This window comes from Otolemur garnettii, unplaced genomic scaffold (assembly GCF_000181295.1).
Source record: "Otolemur garnettii isolate 467f Iridium unplaced genomic scaffold, OtoGar3 scaffold00123, whole genome shotgun sequence".
In the NCBI taxonomy this organism is placed as follows: Eukaryota; Metazoa; Chordata; class Mammalia; order Primates; family Galagidae; genus Otolemur; species Otolemur garnettii.
In genome coordinates this window covers 4,233,449-4,253,547 of record NW_003852518.1, presented here as the reverse complement: position 1 = coordinate 4,253,547, position 20,099 = coordinate 4,233,449, and the positions used below count along the sequence as shown (strand labels likewise).

At 50.4% G+C, this 20,099-nt stretch overlaps 1 protein-coding gene across 6 annotated transcripts in view; it reads right to left on the bottom strand.

Annotated features, from left to right (window-relative positions):
- TNS3 (tensin 3) overlaps positions 1–20,099 on the bottom strand; it is a 311,621-nt gene that overhangs the window by 97,324 nt on the left and 194,198 nt on the right. For all 6 annotated transcript variants that reach the window (XM_023517874.1, XM_023517872.1, XM_023517873.1 and 3 more), the window contains one exon: positions 4,250–5,506. In XM_023517874.1, the coding sequence (XP_023373642.1) occupies positions 4,250–5,506 (1,257 nt within the window). The remainder of the gene's footprint in view (positions 1–4,249; positions 5,507–20,099) is intronic.

Below are 20,099 nucleotides of genomic sequence, written 5' to 3'. Positions count from 1 at the left end.
AATCATCACCAGCATCATCACCACCACCATCTCCATCACCATCCCATCAGCTCCATAATCATCACCAGCATCATCACCACCACTATCTCCACCACCATCTCCATCAGCTCCATAATCATCACCAGCATCATTACCACCATTGTCTCCATCATATCACCATCAGCTCTACAATCATCACCAACATCATCACCACCACCATCTCCTTCACCATTGTTATTACTATGCTGGTATGAAAGAGCCATTCTCAGGAAATGCTCAGCCTTCACAGATGATCTTCACCTCGAAGTGCCAATGCCCATGCCCCCACCCGAGAAGCTGGCAATGGTGAGCTGCAGTGCTCTGCAGGGCATGCAGTAGCCCTCACGAGGAGGACCGGTCAACAATATTCCCAGCTCCCTACCACAACTGCTGACATTCTCACATTAAGGACACAATCTCTAGAGACTGAAAGTTTCAGTTACTTTTCAATGTGGAAGTCTCTATGACAAATATTCATCTCGGGTTTGGGACAAGACAGAAAACAGGCCAGGGAGGTGGGGCTTGAGTAGAATATGTGGTCCTTTCAGAACTTTCAGTCCCCACTTCCCCCTCGTGAGAGAGACCTAAGGTGGGCTCTAGCCTGTCAGGCACTGTTACGTCATCCACGGGGCTCAACTTCATGCTCCAGGAGTGGGAATGAAGCATGGGAGGTGGGGAGGGGGGGTGACAGCACCGCCCTGGGCATGTCATGAGCCTTTCAGAGCCACCAGGCCCCTTCCTCCTCAGCACATGGAACTGAGAGCCCCAGTGGAGGACCGCAGCTCAGTAGCCCACATTGCCCCAGGACAACAGACAGGATGGATAAAAGCTCGGGGATCTGGTACACCTTCAAAGTACAGGCTTTCCATCATACCCAAACCTTCTGAAGACTCAGAACCAGAACCAGCTGGTTAGCTTCCACGCTTCTCTGTTTCCCTGCTGGAACCTAGTGCTTTTGGTTTTCTGTTGCTTGCCTAGCTAGCCTCCTCCAATTGTGAAATATATATACCAAAAGCTAAATGTTACTCAAAAGGGTTCCAGCATTCTCTATACCTGCCTGGGAGAGGAGAAATGCTCCCCTCCCTACCCAGTTAGAATGCCTGACAGCGGCAGATGAGGTGTTCTTTTGATGAGATTTCTAACAAGACAAGCTGTCCTAGGCTGAGATGCAAAACCCTACTACATAGGTGGCTGGGAGGCTGCCATCACCCTGTCCCGGCTTCTTACATTAAATGCAGTACACTAGGTCTCCAGGCTCGCTCACCTCCCAGCTGGGCATGTACCTGAAGAGGAAGCCATGCTTCCCGGTAGAGCCCTGCTTTCACTGCCCTGTCCCCAACACTGTGACTAACTGTTGAGTGTCCATTCATCACTGCTTAGGGACTGCTGCTCCTTTGCAGCAGGATTCCTATGAAAAGGGTATTTCTGAATTTTAAAAAGGTCTCAGAAGGTCAGGATCCAGTTTGCCTCTATTTAATCTTCTGCATCTCTACATTTCCAAAAGTATGAAAGAAACTGACAAATAACCTAAGACATCAGTCAAACATAAATGGATTAATAACTACTTCAAATCTGTATGATCAATATCCAAATGCACAATGACTTTTATTGGTCTACTATTAAAGTATAAAAGTCCTTTAATTAATCAGTGATTTAAAATTAAATCAAAATGCCAATTTTCTTTTTTTTTTTTTTTTGAGACAGAGTCTTACTCTTAGCCCTAGGTAGAGTGCAGTGGTGTCATCACAGCTTACAGCAACCTCAAACTCTTGGGCTCAAGTGATCCTTGTGCCTCAGCCTCTCAAGTAGCTAGGACTACAGGTGCCACCCTGCCTGGCTAAGTTTTCTATTTTTAGTAGAGACGGGGTCTCGTTCTTGCTCAGGCTTGTCTCAAAATCTTGAGCTCAAGCCATCCTCCTACCTCAGCCACCCAGAATGCTAAGATTATAGGCGTGAGCCACCGTGCCAGGCCCCAAATTCCAGTTATTAAGGTGATGAGTTTATCAACAATTTAAAAATGGCCAACATAAGGGTGAAAGATACGAAGTGATCTCTAAAGTGATATCTAAAATTCCACATTTCTCAACTTCTGTAGTTTGTGACCACAATCAGGAAGGACTGAATTCAGTCAACTAGAAAATACAGTATGATTAACCAAAATCGGCCACTATGTGGTGACTTGAGCCTTGAAGTCCTTTGCTCCAAGTCCCCTCACGGGCCTCCAACCTCTCCCAAACTCAAGAGATGCTTTAATTTAGGAGAAAAGACTTCTGATTTCAATCTTCCCAAGTAATTTCTTTCAAGGTTTGATGAGGTAAGCCAGGGGTGGTAATGCTAATACAGGTTGTTTTAGTCCCCCCAAAACCTTAAGTCGAATTTCCTGAAAGCATTTGATCGATGTGCTAATACACCTGAATTTTTCAGCCTGTACCTAGTACCTGGTCATGGCCACTGTCAATGCTGAGCTTGCTATGGGTGCTCCACAGCGGGAGCACAGTCTGAAAACCTGCTCACAGTTAATGACGCGTAGATCCGTGTTGCTCGGGCATGCTGGAATGCCACCTGTTTGCTTGTTCATGGTCCCAGGCCTGGGAAGTGAATGTGGACAAGCGTTTCCTTGCACCTTCCCTCAGACAGGTACAGAGTTTGTGGTTTCCTTTTCACAGAGACTCTGTCCTGTACCCACCAAGGCCACTCAGGCAGCCAGGTATACACTCAACCCTGGAGCCAGAAATAGTATCTGCAAAGTCTATATTCCTTCCCCCATCCCAGACCTGAGAACAGGACTTCAATCCTCACCTGTCTGACTTGAAAGAGGGCCACAGATACATGGTCCCCAGGCTGCAGGGCACCAACTCCTGGTCTGCTTGGTAGGGCCCATGTAATCCGACCAACACCTCCGTAAATGGCACCGTAAGATGGAGATCAGTTTCCGGAGCAATCTTCTTTAGGAAAATGAGCTGGGCGACCACATCTACAGCCCCAGAACAACACTGGGCACAAAGGGCAGTTTCTAGTACATCAGCATTACTAGCACAAAGTGGTAACCTGCCACCTACCTGTCATCCAGGAGTCTCCTCTCTCATCTGTAACCTCTCTGGTCTTTACTTTGCTCAGACAGGTCCTTCTAAGGAGCCAGCCAACCCACTGGATGCAGATATACACAAATACGCCACCATGAGAGGACTTAGCATCCCGTGGGCACCATATTCTCATGCCCAAGGTGGCCTTTTAGGTCCTGTTCTCTGCCTGATAGTATTTGGGCTCCCAAAATGCAGTCCATCTCTCCACCTCTGGTGGCTGCCCAGTGGCCCATCTCTATGCGGGCATAGACGCTGCGGCCTGGTGGCTTCCCCTGGCCCATCTCTGTGCGGGGGAGTTCCAGACCTCATGTTCTACCTGTGGCCCTTGCCCACACAGGCCCTGCCTAAGATTCCCCTGTCCTGGTCCCAGTGACTCTCCTGCCTGCTGGGCCTCCTCCTTGGCCCATCCAACCACGTCACCCCTTGGGGCCCCTCAGCCATCTGGCCTACCCAACAGGAAGACCATTTTATAGTCACCCAATCTCAACACATGCCCACCGCATTGCTGCAGCCAGACAATAATGCCTCCCTGTATGTGCACAGCCAGCTTGGACACGTGTATTTATAGTCAGGATGCTTTACGTATCACGACTGCTCAATCACTTCCTTGTTCCCACAAGGCTGCCTCAGGTCCCAGTTGTCCCCTTTTATCCTCCAGCCTTCAAGTCACTGCAGTGCCCAGCACTCTTCCATAAGGCCCCGACCTATACTTCATAGGCAGAGGCCAGTGCCCTTCCTCACCATCACCATTCTCACCATGAAGATTTCCTTGTTAAGTCTATTCTGCAGATATGGACCCCCCAGGCTCAGCAGTTAAGTACCTTGCTGAAAAGGCAAAGCTAGTAGTGGCCTGGCTTCTCAGCCACACTCTCTGTACCCCAGGAGAGACACTGACAAGTGTGTGAAATGAAGGTACAGCTCTTTCCAGCAGGCTGGGCCTAACCCTTATCTCCTGCACTGTCTTTAACCACAGGTCTCTGCCTTGGCTTCCCCACCCTCCCAATCTGCTACCAAGGGCTATGGCCGATTTTGATACGAGGTCAAGATCGCTGAGTAGAAACCACCCTCCTTTGTGGCTTTTATCAGGGCTAATTTCTTAGTAGTCTCATTTCTTATCCCAGGTCAGTGTCCCAGGGAACACCACTCACCTTGCCGCCCAGGGGCCCTGCCAGGGGCCTCTCCTGTGTTGGGAAGCCGGCTGCTCACCCGCAGCCCACCTCCTATGCTGTCCGGAGATGCAGAGCCATTGGCCTGGCTACCCAGGGTGCTGATGTGGGTGGGGACAGGCTCAAAGGTGGGGTCCAGCTCCAGGATCAGCCTGTTGAGCTGCTCAATGGACTGGTCGATGTCCAGGGTGGGTGAGCCCGGGGAGGGGCCTGTGCTCAGCTCTAGGCCGGTTCCATTCATGACTTGCTCGTCTGGAAACCTGGGTTTGAAGGCTTTGCCAGGAGAGGCCTGCGGAGTGTCTGGGGGATGTGGTCCACTGCCTACACCTCTCTGGACGGCCACTCTGCTGCTGGCTCCCCTGGTGGGGGTGACTGGGACCCTGGGCTGGGCTTGGACAAGCCCTGAATTGTCCCCTGGGCCGCGGCTAATGAGCCTGGCCTCCCCGTCAGGGGTGAAGCTGTACTGATGGGCCACAACCATCTGCTGCTGGCGCACCCAGGTCTGCGTGGAATAGCTGTTTGGCCCGTAGGCCTGCGTTTGGGCAGACACTGATGGCTTCCTCAGCAGGGGCTGGGGCTGCTTGGGCTCTCGGGTCCCGAAAGCCCGCTCCCGCTCATAGAGGGGATCCATGCCAAGGCCCAGATCTGCAGCAAGAGCACCCTGCTGGTCCTCACCAACAGTGCTGCCAAAACCGTCAGACAGGAGGGAGTTCTGGCTGCTCTTGTGGCAGGTGAAGGGGCCCAGGGGGCCTGACTGCGGCCCGTCTGAGGAGGACAGAGTCCCGAGGCTGTCCACACTGTGCAGGTCGTGATGGGGCATCTCATCGTCTAGAATATCCGTCTCCCGGTCCTTCAGGACGGCATCTCCGTTCACATGGACCTGGGCTGGCACTACGTGGCGTGTCCCGCTATACTTGGTGCGAGCATCAGTCATGTCCTTGAGAGCAGTCCCGGAGTCTTCCAGGCCAAAGCCGCTGAGCAGCTGGTCTAGCTCAGCCTTCTCCTGGGCGCTCAGGCCCCGCTTGGCTCCTGGAGCCAGCCGCTCCTCCGTCTTGTCAGTCCTGACGGAGGCAGTCGAGTGGCCAGAGTCGCTGCTGACGGACAGGGTGTGGTCACTGTGGTCTGGGCTGCTGGTGGCCGGGACAGCCTGGGGGCCACCTGGGATGCCAGGGTCCGAGCAGCTTTTCTTCCTCACCTTAGCGTAGAGGCTGCCGTCGACAGGGCCCTGTGTGTGCAGCACTGCCGAGGAGAAGACGGGACAGGGGCTTTAGTCAGGGTGAAAGGGCACATCACAATCTCAAACACACACAAGCATTTTTCTGAACAAATAGATGAATCCCCGTTATCACTTACAATTAACAGGGACAAACACTCTTCTAAGACTGAGAAATCCAGGCTAGACTCCAGAGAATTCAAATAATCAAACGTCTTGAAGTGCTAGAATCACTTCTACCTTTCTCTGCAAAAAGAATTATCACTTAGAGAAGCTTTGGAATTCTTCACCCTCGAATCATCTCGCCTTGAGGCTCATTGTTAATTCTGTCATTGTTTTGCAGGTAGAGCCCAGCTCATCTCCTAAATCTCCAGGAATTTACTGTTCATCCAAGACAAAGGAGAGTCTCCATTTATCTGTCTAACTTTTGTCGAACATTGGCTAGGGGCCCAGTAACACACACCTATTAAGCTGAGTATCAGAAAATCTGTTAAAATCTAAGTATGGTAGTCAATGAAAAGAGAAAGTGGAGGGACCCATCTGGGCCTTCCCATTCAGTGTTGCACCTTCAGGCCAAGTAGGTGCTCAATGAGTGTGTCAGGACCACGGAACACTTGAGGACGGGCTGCACATGCTGACTGCCACACATGGAATGCCAAGACAACAAAAACGAGGCCTGAAATGTGGGTGGGAAGCACTGAACCCTCCATTGCTATTATTAATTACAGCCTTGGCTGCAGCGTTCAGCCACTCCCGCTGCTCAATCTGCTGACTAGCGGCCGTTAACTGCCTTGACCACACACGGCATGTCCCCACCGAGAGCCTCTGAAAACAAGCTGGAGTTTGCAGCCAGCACATCCCTGACCCCGTGCCTCCTCCGCCTTCCTTACTTTCCCAGCTGAGGAACTGCAGGCATTCCACAGCAAGGGAGCTGCTGGGGACTGAGCACCTGCATCATTTGAGAGACACGAGTCAGCCCCCACCTCCTGCTGGGGACTGAGCCTGGCTCTACAGCCCTCTGGAGGAACCTGCCCTGAGCATGTGTCCCCAGGCTCCAGGCTGGACATACATCCATGGTCAGCAGCTGCTGGTTTTTTTTTAAAACACTGGGACAATGTGTTGGAGCAGAGTCATGAGAGGTACTGGGGTGCTGGGCTGAGAACACTCAAACTTGGGCTTCCGTCTGTCTCAATTGTGTCCAGGGAGAAGCACAGGGGGTCGGGGGTGGCAGTGAACACCGGGGTAGACTCCAGTTTGGAATGGCCCCAATGCTCATCTTACTCAGAGCTTGGTGGCTGGGTGGGTCTCAGGATAAACACAATCGCTACAGAAGATTCTGTAAATAGACCGAGTCTTCAAGACAGGCAACTGGTGACAAAAGATCGTTGGGTGTGCCTGCCCCTGGGATTCATTTACAGGACGGGACTGGGGACAGCTGCTGTTCACTGAGCACCTCCTCCTTCCAGGGCAGGCACACAGCACACTTTCTCTAGTTTTCACAGCATGACCTCGCTAATAAACGTGATGTTGTTATTCCATGTTGTTTATCTATAAACAAGTAGGCCCCAAGAGAATAAATAACGTGCCCAAGATCAGGCAGCTGCTAAAAGGCACAGCAGGGCCCAGGGGGTCGCTGGCCCTAAAGCCTGTGTGTCCCTGCCTGCTCACTGCCACCTGCTCAGAGAGGGCCAGGAAGACAGACACCTGGGGGTTCTGCCAGGGGCCCTGTGCATGAGAAGGTGGTGCTGAATTCACTCTGCTCTGCCCAAGGATCAGTGAGTGACCCTCAGCAAGGCTTCAGAGCAAGCAGAGATGAAAGACCTGCTGTACCCAGATCTGTGCAAATTACATAAGATGAACCCCGGAAAGGCTGTCCTAAATTACAAGGCACTTGTAAATATCACCTCTAGCAGTTCCAAAAGTAAAATGCAACCCATTTGTTGAATCACTAGGGCCTGTGGAGAGGAAGAGTCCCTTGAAGAAGCTCTGACATCAAATAGACAACAGTTCAAATCCCAGCTCTACCCTGGACCCACTCTCAGGGTTCCACCAACTGGCACATCCACCTGCAACTTCCCAGCTGTAACATGGGGGTGTGGGTAGATCTCCCACATAAAGACTGACCAAAGAATTAAATGGCAAAGCAGACGAGGGAGTGTCTTTACAGTAAACATCAGTTTAATTTGTTTTCTAGAGCCTCTGTTGCCAGGAAAACTCAACTTATGTAAGACCTGGGGAGTCAGCCCTTCCTTTGACTCCGCAGAGCGTGAGAAGAGGAGGAAGAGGTGCTGAAGAACGGCTTCTGCAGAGACCTCCACCATAAGGGAGGGGGCTGCCCAGCGTCACCCCGCAGACCACAGACCTTGCAGGCCTGAGTCTGCTCATAGGGGTAGTAGCAGATTCCACATGTTAAGACTATATGTTTATAACTTCCATACCATTCTCCCTAAATCTAAATTAAAATGAACTTGCACAATGACCAAATTAAAAAAAAAAAAAAAAAACTCAAAAATGAGTTGTAAAAAAATTCATCTCAGTTAAGTTGGAAGGCTGCCCAGAAGTGCTTACTAATAGTTCTGAGGTAGACTCCTTTGGCTGGTCCCATGCGAAGAATAGTGCATAAGGAAGGGCCTATATTAAATGGCAAAGAGCATGACATTCCTTTGGCTGGGGTGGGGTGGGGTACGAATAATCCTATTATTTCTAACAATAATCCTAATTATTACTTTTATTAGTAGTAGAAACATAATGATAAATGCACAAAAAAATTACCATTTCCATTATCATGAACTAAACACTCCATCTCTGCCAGGCGCAGTTGTGAGCATTTGACACAGGGTCTCAGCAAATCCTAATGGCCCAGGTGGCACGCAGCTGCCTTCCCAGAGGGGAGCACAGCCACAGGACAGACAGGGGTCCCATCCTGCCCTGACTAGCCTGTGCTCTTTCTACAACAGAAAATGCCCAATAAATGTTAACCCACGGGGAAAAAACCTGAAAACCAATCCCAAGACAGAACCAGCCACGCTTCTGAATCACTTCTAAGGAGCACAGATCTTTCTAAGGTGTAGTGAGCGCTCCGGCAGGGTTGTCTGGGAGCTCCAGAGACGACCCCCCACCCACCTCACACTCACACATCTGTGATCTTGGGTGGGGAGCAGAGGAGTCAGCCTCAGGGGGAGGGAAAGAGAAGAGGCCTCCAGAACCTTCCCTTCCACCCTGCATTCTGGTGAAGGGCTACGTACGGCCTTGCAAGAGGAAGGACCTGGACATCAGCTGGACATGAGACCCTTTAGGTTCCCTTTACCATCACAGATGGGGCCAGTCACTCTGTTGTGTTCCTGATCATGACATTTAAACTAAACTGTTGGGGGTCCTGGCTCTTCATTTATAAAAAGGTATAATCCTCATCTTTCCAAGAAACTATGAGAAATGGAGGAAATGCATGTAAAGCACCAGCCCAGAAGCTCCTAATCAGAGCACCCACAGTTACCACCCAAAACTCTAAGAGTGGACACAGCCCTGCTCCCCTCCCTGGACTCATTCCTCACTGCCCGTCCTGCTGCTCCCACTCCCCTGCACAGACCCCCTGAGCCTCTGGTTTCTCAGGGCCTTTTCTACATCCCAGTAACCTTCCCTTCTGTGTCACCTTGCCCTTTGCACTGCTGCGTCCCCAACCAACCAGAACCAAAGGCCCTGCTTTCAAATGGAGCTTGTCCACTGTCTGGCAATGATTTCCCTGCAGCCGGGGCCTAGTTAAAAATCAAACACGCATAAATATAGCTCTGAATGACTTCCGGTGCTTGACATACCAGTGAGGTTTATTGTCTGGAAAAGAATCAGAAGGAAGAAAATACAGAGCAGACATTCTTGTTCTGTTGGAGGACAGCGCCCGCAGCCGCACCTCCCCACCCCCAACTACCTGCGGGGTGATCACTTCCTTCCCACCTCAACCCCACTTCTGAAACATGGCTTTCCTACAAGGAGACAAAATGGGTAAGAGGCACTCACAAAATATTTCAAAAGTGATCCAAGTAAATGAGACCAAAAAAGCAAAGATGAAAACATTCCTTCCCATCCCATAGACGTAGCCCACCTGTGTTCACAGATGCACTAAGGACCAGCTACCCACCACCACCACCTCCGGACGTCAACCACTCAGCAGCCAAAAAGATATTAATCATTGTCCATTGGCCCTGCTTCCAACAGAAAGTCAATATGAAATGAAGGAAGGACAAACGTGATAGATCTAGAAGCTACGTGCTATCTTTCTTTGTAATGTATGTACTGACCATATGACCTCATGTTCTATTTTTGGGATGGGTTTGCTTAAAAAGGAACTTTTCATTTCAAAAGAGTTAACAGTATCTTCCTTACAAGTCTTCAAGGAAGACATCAGAAACTTCTCCAGGAAAGTTAGTTAAGATTTGACTGAGCACTTGGTATGGTTGCTAGTCGTAACTGGGAGACTAGGATTTAAAAGGCATATTCAGAAGTGCCTTCTAGGTGTGGGGGCTAGAGCAGCCCTAGGGGAACAGAGAGGAACAGGGGATGGAAGAGGCGCTGGATGCCGGGAAGAAAGCATTCCCAGTGAGGCTGCAGGAGGAACAGAGAATTCTGGAAATGCCCCTCTCCTGCAACCCCTTCGACATTCTAAAGACAAAGCTGCTAAGTACCTCACATCCACCAGGCACACTCTTATGCCCCAGGGATCTCACTCAGTCCCCAAGCAGGCAATGGAAGGCCATTTTGCAGCTGAGAGACCAAAGAGCCTGTGCTAACGCCTGGTAAACAGAGCACCGGAATCCACCCCACCTCCCTCCACCTCCTGACCCATGCTTCAGCCTCCTTCTATTTCTGATCCTGATCACCCCCTTCTACATGAAATTAACAATTCAACTTTGGATAGGAATTCACCTGCATGTTTCCTCTGTAGTTTCCACAGAATAAATATCTACAGCAAGCCACACAAACACAGACAGACACTCCTCAGAGACTAGTGCTAAGTACTCTGTGGTTTTCTCCATAGGTCCTGAAATGATTGACCTCTGGGGACAGAAGCCTGTGTTTTCACAGCAGTTATGTTGGTGGTCAGTTTCCTGTTCCATTTCCTAAGTGAGACAGGTGCAGTTCTGTCCTCATAACTAACGACTCACGTGCTAAGCCCCTCATGGACTCCTTGGTGCACCATGAGCCTATAGCCCCTGCAGCCCCTGGGGTCAGGAGCCCTGGACACATGAGACATCTCACAGGCACCTAAACCACCACAGGGAATGGACGCCTTCTTCAGATGTGTCCACTAATGGTCTTGTCTCCAGGTCAGCCTCAAATGACTCAGTCAGGGACACCCAGCTGACCAATGCACCAATCCAAACAGCCCTAGTACCTGAAGGAAACGGATTACATTGGCAGTCACACGTCCTCACTCTGACAACCACCACCCTCCCAGGAAGAGGCTTTAAGAAGGGGAACTCAGCTTTAAAGAACAAGCGCTCATCCATGGGCAGCCTTGGGTGGTGGGGGGGCTCAAGAACAAAAGTCCCACTGTAAGACTCTACAGAGATGACCGATCTGTGGTGGAGACACAGTCCAGACACTGGTGGGCATGGTTGGGGCAGGAGGTGGAGGCTGTGAAGGGTGTGAGGATGGTTTGGGCAATGAAAATGTTTGCACTTGATTGCAGTGGGAGTGTCATGGCATGAGGTGTATCAAACTCGGTCAACATTATGCTAAATTTTACTGCATGTAAATTACATGTCAGTTAAAGCAGCTATCAGAGAGGAGACTCACAGTGGAATGGGCCCCACCCTGTGTGGCTCTCTCTTCCTCCTCCCTTCTTCTCCTCCTCTACCTCTTCAAAGGCCTTCTCTCTTCTTCCTAGTTTCTGTACGACTGGCAGAAACCCTCTTCTTGGGGTAACTGTCACGGTCCCCTTGTGCCTCTTTCTCTGTGACACAAGCTCGCTTTATGTATACATCTTTACTCCCTTTTGAGACTTTCTGACATAATCCATCTGGGCTTGAGTCCTGCCTTGCCCACAACTAAGTAACCTCAGGTACATTACTCGACCTCTCTGTGTCTCACTTTCTGTCTGCAGAGAAGTAACCTGGGCATGGGGTATTTGATAGCATCAGCCCTCAGGACCACTGTGTCAATCCAATGAGGTCAACATCAAGGCTTGGCATTGGCAGGTGCTGCGCACACCCTCCCTTCTATGCTATCCTGACTTGGTTGAGTGAAGAATTCCCACAACTCATACACATTTCATATCTGTGACCCCTTTGGGCCCAGAGGCAGGGGATAGAAGGGCTCCATGAGCACCTAACTACTGAGGATGCAGACCCTAGGTGTGGGCTGAGCACGGTGGCTCCACTCGTAATCCTAGCACTCTGGGAGGCCAAGCTGGGAGCATCACTTGAGCTCAGGAGTTCGAGACCAGCATGAGCAAGAGTGAGAGTCCATCTCTACAAAAAATAGAAAAAATTAGCCAGGTGCAGCAGTACCTGCAGAAAGCCTCAGGTACTCGGGAAGCTGAGGCAGGAGGATAGCTTCAGCCCAGGAGTGGGGCTGCAGTAAGCGAAGCTGATGGCACTACACTCTAACTGGGCAACAGAGTGACTCTGTCGCAATGCGGGGAAAAAAAACTGGGTAACGGGCTCAACTACAACTTGAACTTACATAACAAACACAAACAATGTAACCTAATCATTTGTGCCCCCATATTAATCTGAACTAAAAAAATTATATATGCTAACTTACGTAATCTTCATAGTGACCTACAAATAGATCTTACTCTTTCTATTAAAAAAAAGAATTGCACACATTGTTGAACTGCTTTCTAATATAAATTTGTAATTAAAGGTAGATTTTTAAAAATGTATCCAAAACTTCCTTAAGTCATTTGACACGACTTAAATCGTCCAGGGCATCAGTTTTGCTAAATGTCCACACCGCACAGCCCTAGAGCCTGCCCCTGCTCATGCTCTTACCAGCTATGAAACTTCTCCACTCCTAAACTTTTTTCTGTTTCCTTGGTGACTGACAACAACAGTGACAAATGCAGCAGGAATAGGCCAGCTGGGCAGTCACTATCTTCCAGGCACTTCATACCCAGTGCCCCTGAAGCTCTAAAGAAACCCAGATGGGCAGGGGATTCTCCTCTGTGGAGGTCGAGGGGCTGAGGGGGACTGAGGCATGCCTGGGTTGCACAGGGGCAGGAGCAGAGGTCCGGGCAGTCCTGTGACGCGTGCCCAGGGGTCCTATCCCGACATCACATGACCTCTCCCCAGCAGGGAGTGACCACTTCTTCTGGGCTTGCTAAATAGCTTCCAGACGATGCCACAGCTTTCTAGCAGACCACTCTGCTGATGGGGCCGGCCCTGCAAAATGTGGAGTAGCAGGAGGGTGACTCCAGCACTGGAGAGAGACTGCCTGGTTTCCATCTCTGGAGTACAGGAGAGTCCATCACAACCCAGATGGGCTGAAAACACAGTCACAGCTCAGAGCACAAGCCAGAGCTGAACGGGAATGAGCCCTCCATCTGTGACCCAGAGAGGAGGTGCGGGCAGCCGTGGTGCTGTCCCAAGAGCACCTGCTCCCTCAGGGGCCTGTTGGGGGCTACAGGCACAAAAGACTCAGCCTCACAACAGAGAAGCAATGTCTGAGACAAACAGTCCTTCTCAAGGGAGTTGGTGTTACCTTGCCCATCACATATATGAAAATCACTCTTTTTCCATATGGACATTTATAACCTCTCATTAAAACAAAGTTTCCTTTTACAGTAATATTCTGCCTCTGTGCTAATTAAAGATTTCGAGTTTTTATTTGATTATTTTCCATTCCAGAGAAAATCAAGAGCTGAGAAATGGTCACTACATGCGGGCCTTCTAAAATATTGCCTTCAATCTCCTTCAATCACAGAGTCACAGACTCTGTGACTCTGACATGTCTCAGGGTGGAAGGAATGTGCCCATTTCCTCTAACTTTTTTTTTCCACAAAAAATAGAAGACAGTGATAAGCTGTGGCTTTGTCCAGGCAACCTATATTTCTCTCCTTAGGAGAAGTTCCAGAGATAAATCCATTTGGAGACAACGTTCTCTCGAAGCACCAGCCTCATTTCAAGAGTGAATTGTTCCCAAGACACCAAACATGAAACCACCACCCAACACCCCCCTCGCTGCAAGGCAGGAGGCTGGCTGTGGCGACGCCAGGACACTTTGCCAAGACTGTCCAGGAGAGCACTGGAAAATCCCTCCCTGTGGAGCAAAGCTAAGCTCTCTAAAAATGAGGCAGGCTGTAAATTCTTGAAGAAATACAGAGCAAGAAAGAAATTATGACAGCAAGAGCAGCAGTGGAGCTTTCCATACGGGAGCCCGGCCCGCTGCACACCACTCTTGGGAGGGAGGCGATCCACTTCAGGGCAGGAGCAGCGCAGGGCTGGGCAGATTCCAGGGGCTCCCGTGGTCTCTGGGGCGAGGCTCTGGAATGTTGTGATAAAGCAGTGCTGGGCTCCGCGTGGGACTGCGGCAGGCGTGTCCCAAGGTGCCCGTGACAGCCATACAAATAGCAGGCTGATCTCTCCTGCTGGCACCCCGACAAGGGGTGAGCATACAGCAGGCGCCTATCTTGGAAGCCACCTGACCTGGCTGCCCAGTTCCCTGTTGGGCACTTCTAACTGTGAAAACACACTCCAACCCAGTCGGGAGGATGACAGGAGGCCCCATGAGCCTCCTAAGAGGCCACCAAGCAGGCCAGCCGCCTCTCCGGAGGTGGCCAGAGCCTCCAGACACACTCTCCATGTCACACCATCACCACGCTCTTCCTCAAAAAGAAGAGAGTAAGTGAGACGCCTCCAGGTTACACGCGAGTAAAGGCCTTCCTGGACAAATCCCGAGGGACTCTCCTTCCCTCCAGGTTACAGTGTCTGCTCTGTGGGTTTCCCATCCAGCACCCCTCCCCTCCCGGCCAGCTCCATCTCTCTCCCTGTAGAAGCCTTGGCCAGTGGGCAAGTGTCAGAATGGTGCACATCTCAGTTTCGGTGTGTGGCCGTGCAGAAGCAACACACAAGCACACAGCATATGTACATATATGCACAGTTTCTGCTTACCTTCCTTCAAAACAGCCCGGTCCGTGGCTGCTAGCCCTGGTTGCCTTGCAGAAGCCTTCAGCAGGGGGACAGCACCACCCCAGGGCAGGGGTGGATTGTGGGTGGGGACACCTCCCTCCCAGGGCACTTGGCCTGGGCTCAGCTAGTGTGGAAGGTAAGATCTCCTTGGCTATGCAGGGACTTTGATTCCCACAAAACAGCCAGTGCAATGTAAACATGAGGGTGGGGTTTGGTGCAATCAGGTTTAGTGAAATTTGAACTCCCGAGTCTGAGGAGGCGGGGAAAAGGGCTCGGCTAAGGAGTCCCTCAGCCAAACTTCAGGTCTCACTTCAGAACCTCAGCTTTCTAAGGAGGTGGAGCCAGCACCAACCCCCAAGGGTTTACAAACCACTGTTTCAGCCTCCATTTGCTCTGTTCAAAATATCCACCAAAACCTCCACCGTGCATCTCTATCTCCTGGGAGCCGTTTCTGCCTCTCTGCGGGAGGTGGCAGGCAAAGCGCCAGCGGGAACGTTCCTCATACACAGCATGTTTTCTGCGGCTTCCTGGCACACCCCAGACCTCTGTGTTCTGTGTAGCAAACCCATTTCATCTCAGGCCTCCTTACAGTCAACACAGGGGGGCTTGAGCCAACGACTTGCCCTTTCACCCAGGCTAACATCGGTTACAGCACAACCACGTGCTAATGAACAGAACATGCCACAGAAAAGCCCATTCTGATGCCTTCAGATACCCACAGCACAATGGAAACCCTTCCAAACGTTACTACTCAATCAGCTGTGGAGGGTAGACAGGCCTTACTGGCTGTAAGCACAGGCAGAAGGCAGCAAATCTCCGTATGGCCTGGGAGCACCTTATCAGTCCCTTAGAGGATGCCAAGGTGAAACCCAGCTCATCTCGGGCGAAAGCGTCTATGGTGGGACACAACGCACCTCTGTGGGAGAATTCTATTAATCTATAAAGGGTATTGACTAATCCACGCTCCTATCACGGGAAGCTTCATGACTGTTCCCACTCTGAAAATGACATTGTCACTGCAATAAAACAGTGATTAACTTACTACAGAATAGTTTTGCAAAGAATACACATAAAAAGAAAAAATATTAACAGCAGATATTTGAACATCTGGTCTAAGGACTACCAAGAACATCTGTGTCTCTCCTGAGCATCTGAGGTCTGGCCGAATTGCAGCCAATTCTATGTCCAGATGTGGCTGTGGTAGGAGATTCCCCAGCTCCTATAGAACACAAGTCTCGAAAGCACACCTTGACATCACAAAAATCGTACAAGAAAAGCAACAGGTGTGGCTCCAGTGATGAGTAAGAGGATGAAACATCTGCGTAGGACACGTGCTTTCTGCTCTCCATTTCTAAGGAAGCTGCAAGATCAGCTACGTGTTCCGAAGAGTATTTCCCTTAATGTTACTCTGCGTTCAATTTGGAGGGTCCTTTTGAGGGGGTGTGCGTGGCTGAGAGTGAATTTTCGCCAAGTGAGTGACAGCAGCATGAATGAGCTGCCGTGAGCCTTCGTGAACATGGCACCCGGCACCGCTGGTCTTCAGATCTCATTCATGTGGCTGATGTCCACTGGGCAGGCACACTCGGAGTGCTCTCACGGTTCCGTGCTAGTGAGTTTTGATTACATGGAACCTGTTCAGGCTGCTAGTGTTAACTTTTCTTGCAATAACAATCTTTTGAAGCTTTCCTGATGTTTGGCCAGAAGGCAGCTCTGCAGCTCCGAGTGTTCTGAAAGCCCCCATGCCTTTTAAATTAAAGAGCTACAATTCCGTGTGCAGGGTTCCATAGTCAGTGTACCAGGGTGGGGGCGGAGTTGGGTTGGGCTGAGGACTGGTTCCAGGACCCCTGCCTATACCACGACCTGCACATACTTAAGTCCTGCAGTGCATGGAACCAGGTTATAGGAAAGTAGCCGCCATATACATGGGTTTCATATCCCGATCCATACCGGTTAAGAAAAATCCACATGGAAGTGGACCCAAGCAGTTCAAACCCACATCATTCAGGGGTCAACTACTTATCTAATGAAGGGAAGACTTGACGGGTTTCCAAAATATCTGTGAAAGCAGGTGGCCAGGAGGGCAGCAGGCTGCCAAATGTCACTGTGATTCCTATTTGGGACCTCATCAAGGAAGAAACTGCCAGAAAGGGAAACCAATTAGAAGAGCAGTAGAATATGTGGAAACTTCAGAAAGTAGTAGAAGAGATGACAGAAGTATAAGAATATGCTAAGGTCAAAACGTACAGAAGAATGTTCACAGCAGCATTGTTCAGAGGAGAAAATGGTGGCACACAAACCACGTGCTCCCCAGGCGTCAACTGAGTAAACAAGTGTGGTCTGTCCACACAGCAGCGGGTCACACCATCCAGACAGACACAAACCACAGCACAGATGAACCCTGAAAACTGCGCCAAGTGAGAGGACAAGTCACAAAAGACCAGTGGCAGGACTCCATTCACAAGACACACCCAGAATGGGGCAGGGAGGGCAGATGAGTAGCCCCCAAGGGCTGGGGTAGGCAGGGACAGGGAGTGACTGAACTGGCACAGGACACATTCCAGAATTAGGTAAGGGTGACAGCTGTACAACCTTGTGTACATACTAAAAATCAGAGCATTGTATACTTTAAAAAGATTAAAATGTGAATATATGTGAAATGAATCTGATTTCAATAAAAAATAAAAATAAGACCATCCTAAGGTGAGAGCCCACATGGTAATGGGGGTATATTTGGAGGAGAGCGGGAGTCATTTGAAAGCCTGGTCACCTGTGCCCAGCTATGGTACAAGGCCTGGGGGTAAGGGGTGGGGGGCCCAGATGTAGGCTCCAACCCCGAGGAGAAAACAGGGGATTCTGCATGGGGCATTTGACATCCAAAGCAGGAGAAACACTCTTTCTGGAGACTGGTCACCAGAATGAAGCCAGTGAAAAGGGGGATGACAGATGCTGCAGTCAGACCACCTTCCAGGGCAGAGTTCCTGGCAAAAAGAAAACCACTCAGTCGGAGAGGATCAACGTGCAGCTTCCCAGGGAGCCACCAGCTGGACCGCGGATCAAAAGGTGATGTGCTGTGCCCCCTGGGACTTGCTCCTGCCCTGTGGCAAAGCATGGCTGTTGACACCATCAGTATTCTGCCACTGACACCACTAGTAGCCAATTCTCAACACTGATACCTCCAATGACTAAGCATTACCAGTGACACCACCAACAACTAAGTTACACTGAGGTACCACCAATGGCTTAACATCGCTGCAATGTCACCGATGGCTAAGTGCCACTATGGTATCACTAATCACAAAGAACGGCTACTGAAATATTGGCAGAATTCCCACAATGAACACCAGATACTGTTACTCTTCTAACCATCTGGCTTACTTTCAGTGAGAACGGACTTCCAGCAACAAATTAGCTCACATTCAACATGATAAAAATAAATACCATCGAATTTTCATAATTTTCCATAGAACAAAAGTGCTTCCACTTGGCAAAGAATGAAGCACACAAACCAGTCCCATACGTGTAAAATAAAAGGCCTCCCTGGACCCCTGGCAGGCCTAAAAGGAAAGACAGTGAGTGTGCAGGAGTCACCATCATGAATCCTAAACTAATTAAATTTTCTGTAATGAAGTCCCAAAGAGCACAGTGTCAAAGGGACATAATGAATCATTACTACGTACACATAAAAAACACCAGACACAGCTCTGGTTCTTGATATATGGAAGAGAACTTCTTGGGGACAGCTGTCCACCCTACTTAGGGCCCATCAACTAGACAGAGGTCCTCCGGTCTCCCTGACAGCCAGACTACAGGCGGAGTGTGCACAGCTTGGGCCCCATCAACTGAACAGAAGTCCTCCGGTCTCCCTGACCGCCAGACTACAGGCGGGGTGTGCACAGCTTGGGCCCCATCAACTGGACAGAGGTCCTTCGGCCTCCCTGACCGCCAGACTACAGGCGGGGTGTGCACAGCACCTTTGCTCAGGATGCTTCCCCTTGTCCACAGAGACCTGCCGGCCCAGCCCCTGTGGCCAGTGGCTCTCCCTGTGCTTCCTTTCACTCTCTCAGGCCCTCACCCTTCAAGTTTGGGTTTCCAATTCCAACCAGCATCACTCTGCATCACTCTGTCAATGGGCACCCACCCTTGTCTGGCTCTGACATCAGCCCCTCTCTGTGACACACTCTGATCACATCCCTGGCCCACGTGCAAAGTGGCTGTTCTGTCTCCTACCTATGGACCCCCATGCCAGGCCACTCCCACCAAGAACGAGAGTCTTGGGATATTGTTGTGCTAGGCAGCAGGCTGGGCGGCCTCACAGCTTTGACCTTCCTGAACTGCATCTTCCATCCAGCACAGCATCCGTGGGGAGCAGTGCGGTGAAAACCAGCCTCCACCCACAAAGATGGTCAGAGCTGCTTCCTCCCACAAGACAAGCTGAGCAAGTCTCAAGACTCCCTGACGCTCACTTTTCTTAATAGCACACATTGCCATTACAGAGTAACTGGATGCTTTGCAAAAAATACCCCCCGCAAGCTGTGCCATCTGAGATCATCTCAGTAAGGCATGACCCACTGGCTGCCTCTCACTCCTCATACACCCTGCCCTCCATGACGTCCTACGGAAAAGCAGTGGAATAAAACAACAGCCATCCCCGCTGCTCTGGGACCTACGGAGGGAATAAAAGACTAAATACATGCCGACTGTATGTGTTTTTAACATCAAATACCCTGCCCGTCAAAGTTTAAACACAATTTTAACCATCTATGGCCCCAGAAACAATCAACCACAAAGGCTGGAGTTTCCAACTTCCAGTAGCAGGCCTCCATCTTCAAATAAGTCTTTTTTCTTTTCTTTTTTTTTTTTTTTTTAGACACAGAGTCTCACTCTATCACCCTTGGTAGAGTGCCGTAGCGTCACACAGCTCACAGCAACCTCCAACTCCTGGGCTTAAGTGATTCTCCTGCCAGGACCACAGGCGCCCACCACAATGCCCGGCTATCTTCTGGTTACAGTTCGACTGGGGCCAGGTTTGAACCCGCCACCCTCGGCACATGGGGCCGGCACCCCACTCACTGAGCCACAGGCACCACCCTTCAAATAAGTCTTTATGCAGAACCCCAATATGAAAAATAGGAAAAGATCAAGGCCGAGCTGGGGCCGTGGAGGGCTCTGGCAGAAGGTAGATGGGGGAGAAGCTGGGGCTGCTCCTTAAGAACCAACTTGGAATCCTAGAGCTATAGGCTCAGAGCTTGAAAGCTGGTGACCCCATGAATATCATTATTCCCAACATCAATGCCAGTGCCAAGGGAAGAATATAACCATAAATGGGAGAGCACCAGTTGCATAGAGGGGAACACCCATGTGGATAGTGGTCTTGGTCCAGACAGTCCAAACGCAGCCAGGGACACAGAACAGGCGGGAACACACAGCCAGGGACACAGAGCAGGCGGGAACACACAGCCAGGGACACAGAGCAGGCGGGAACACAGAGCCAGGG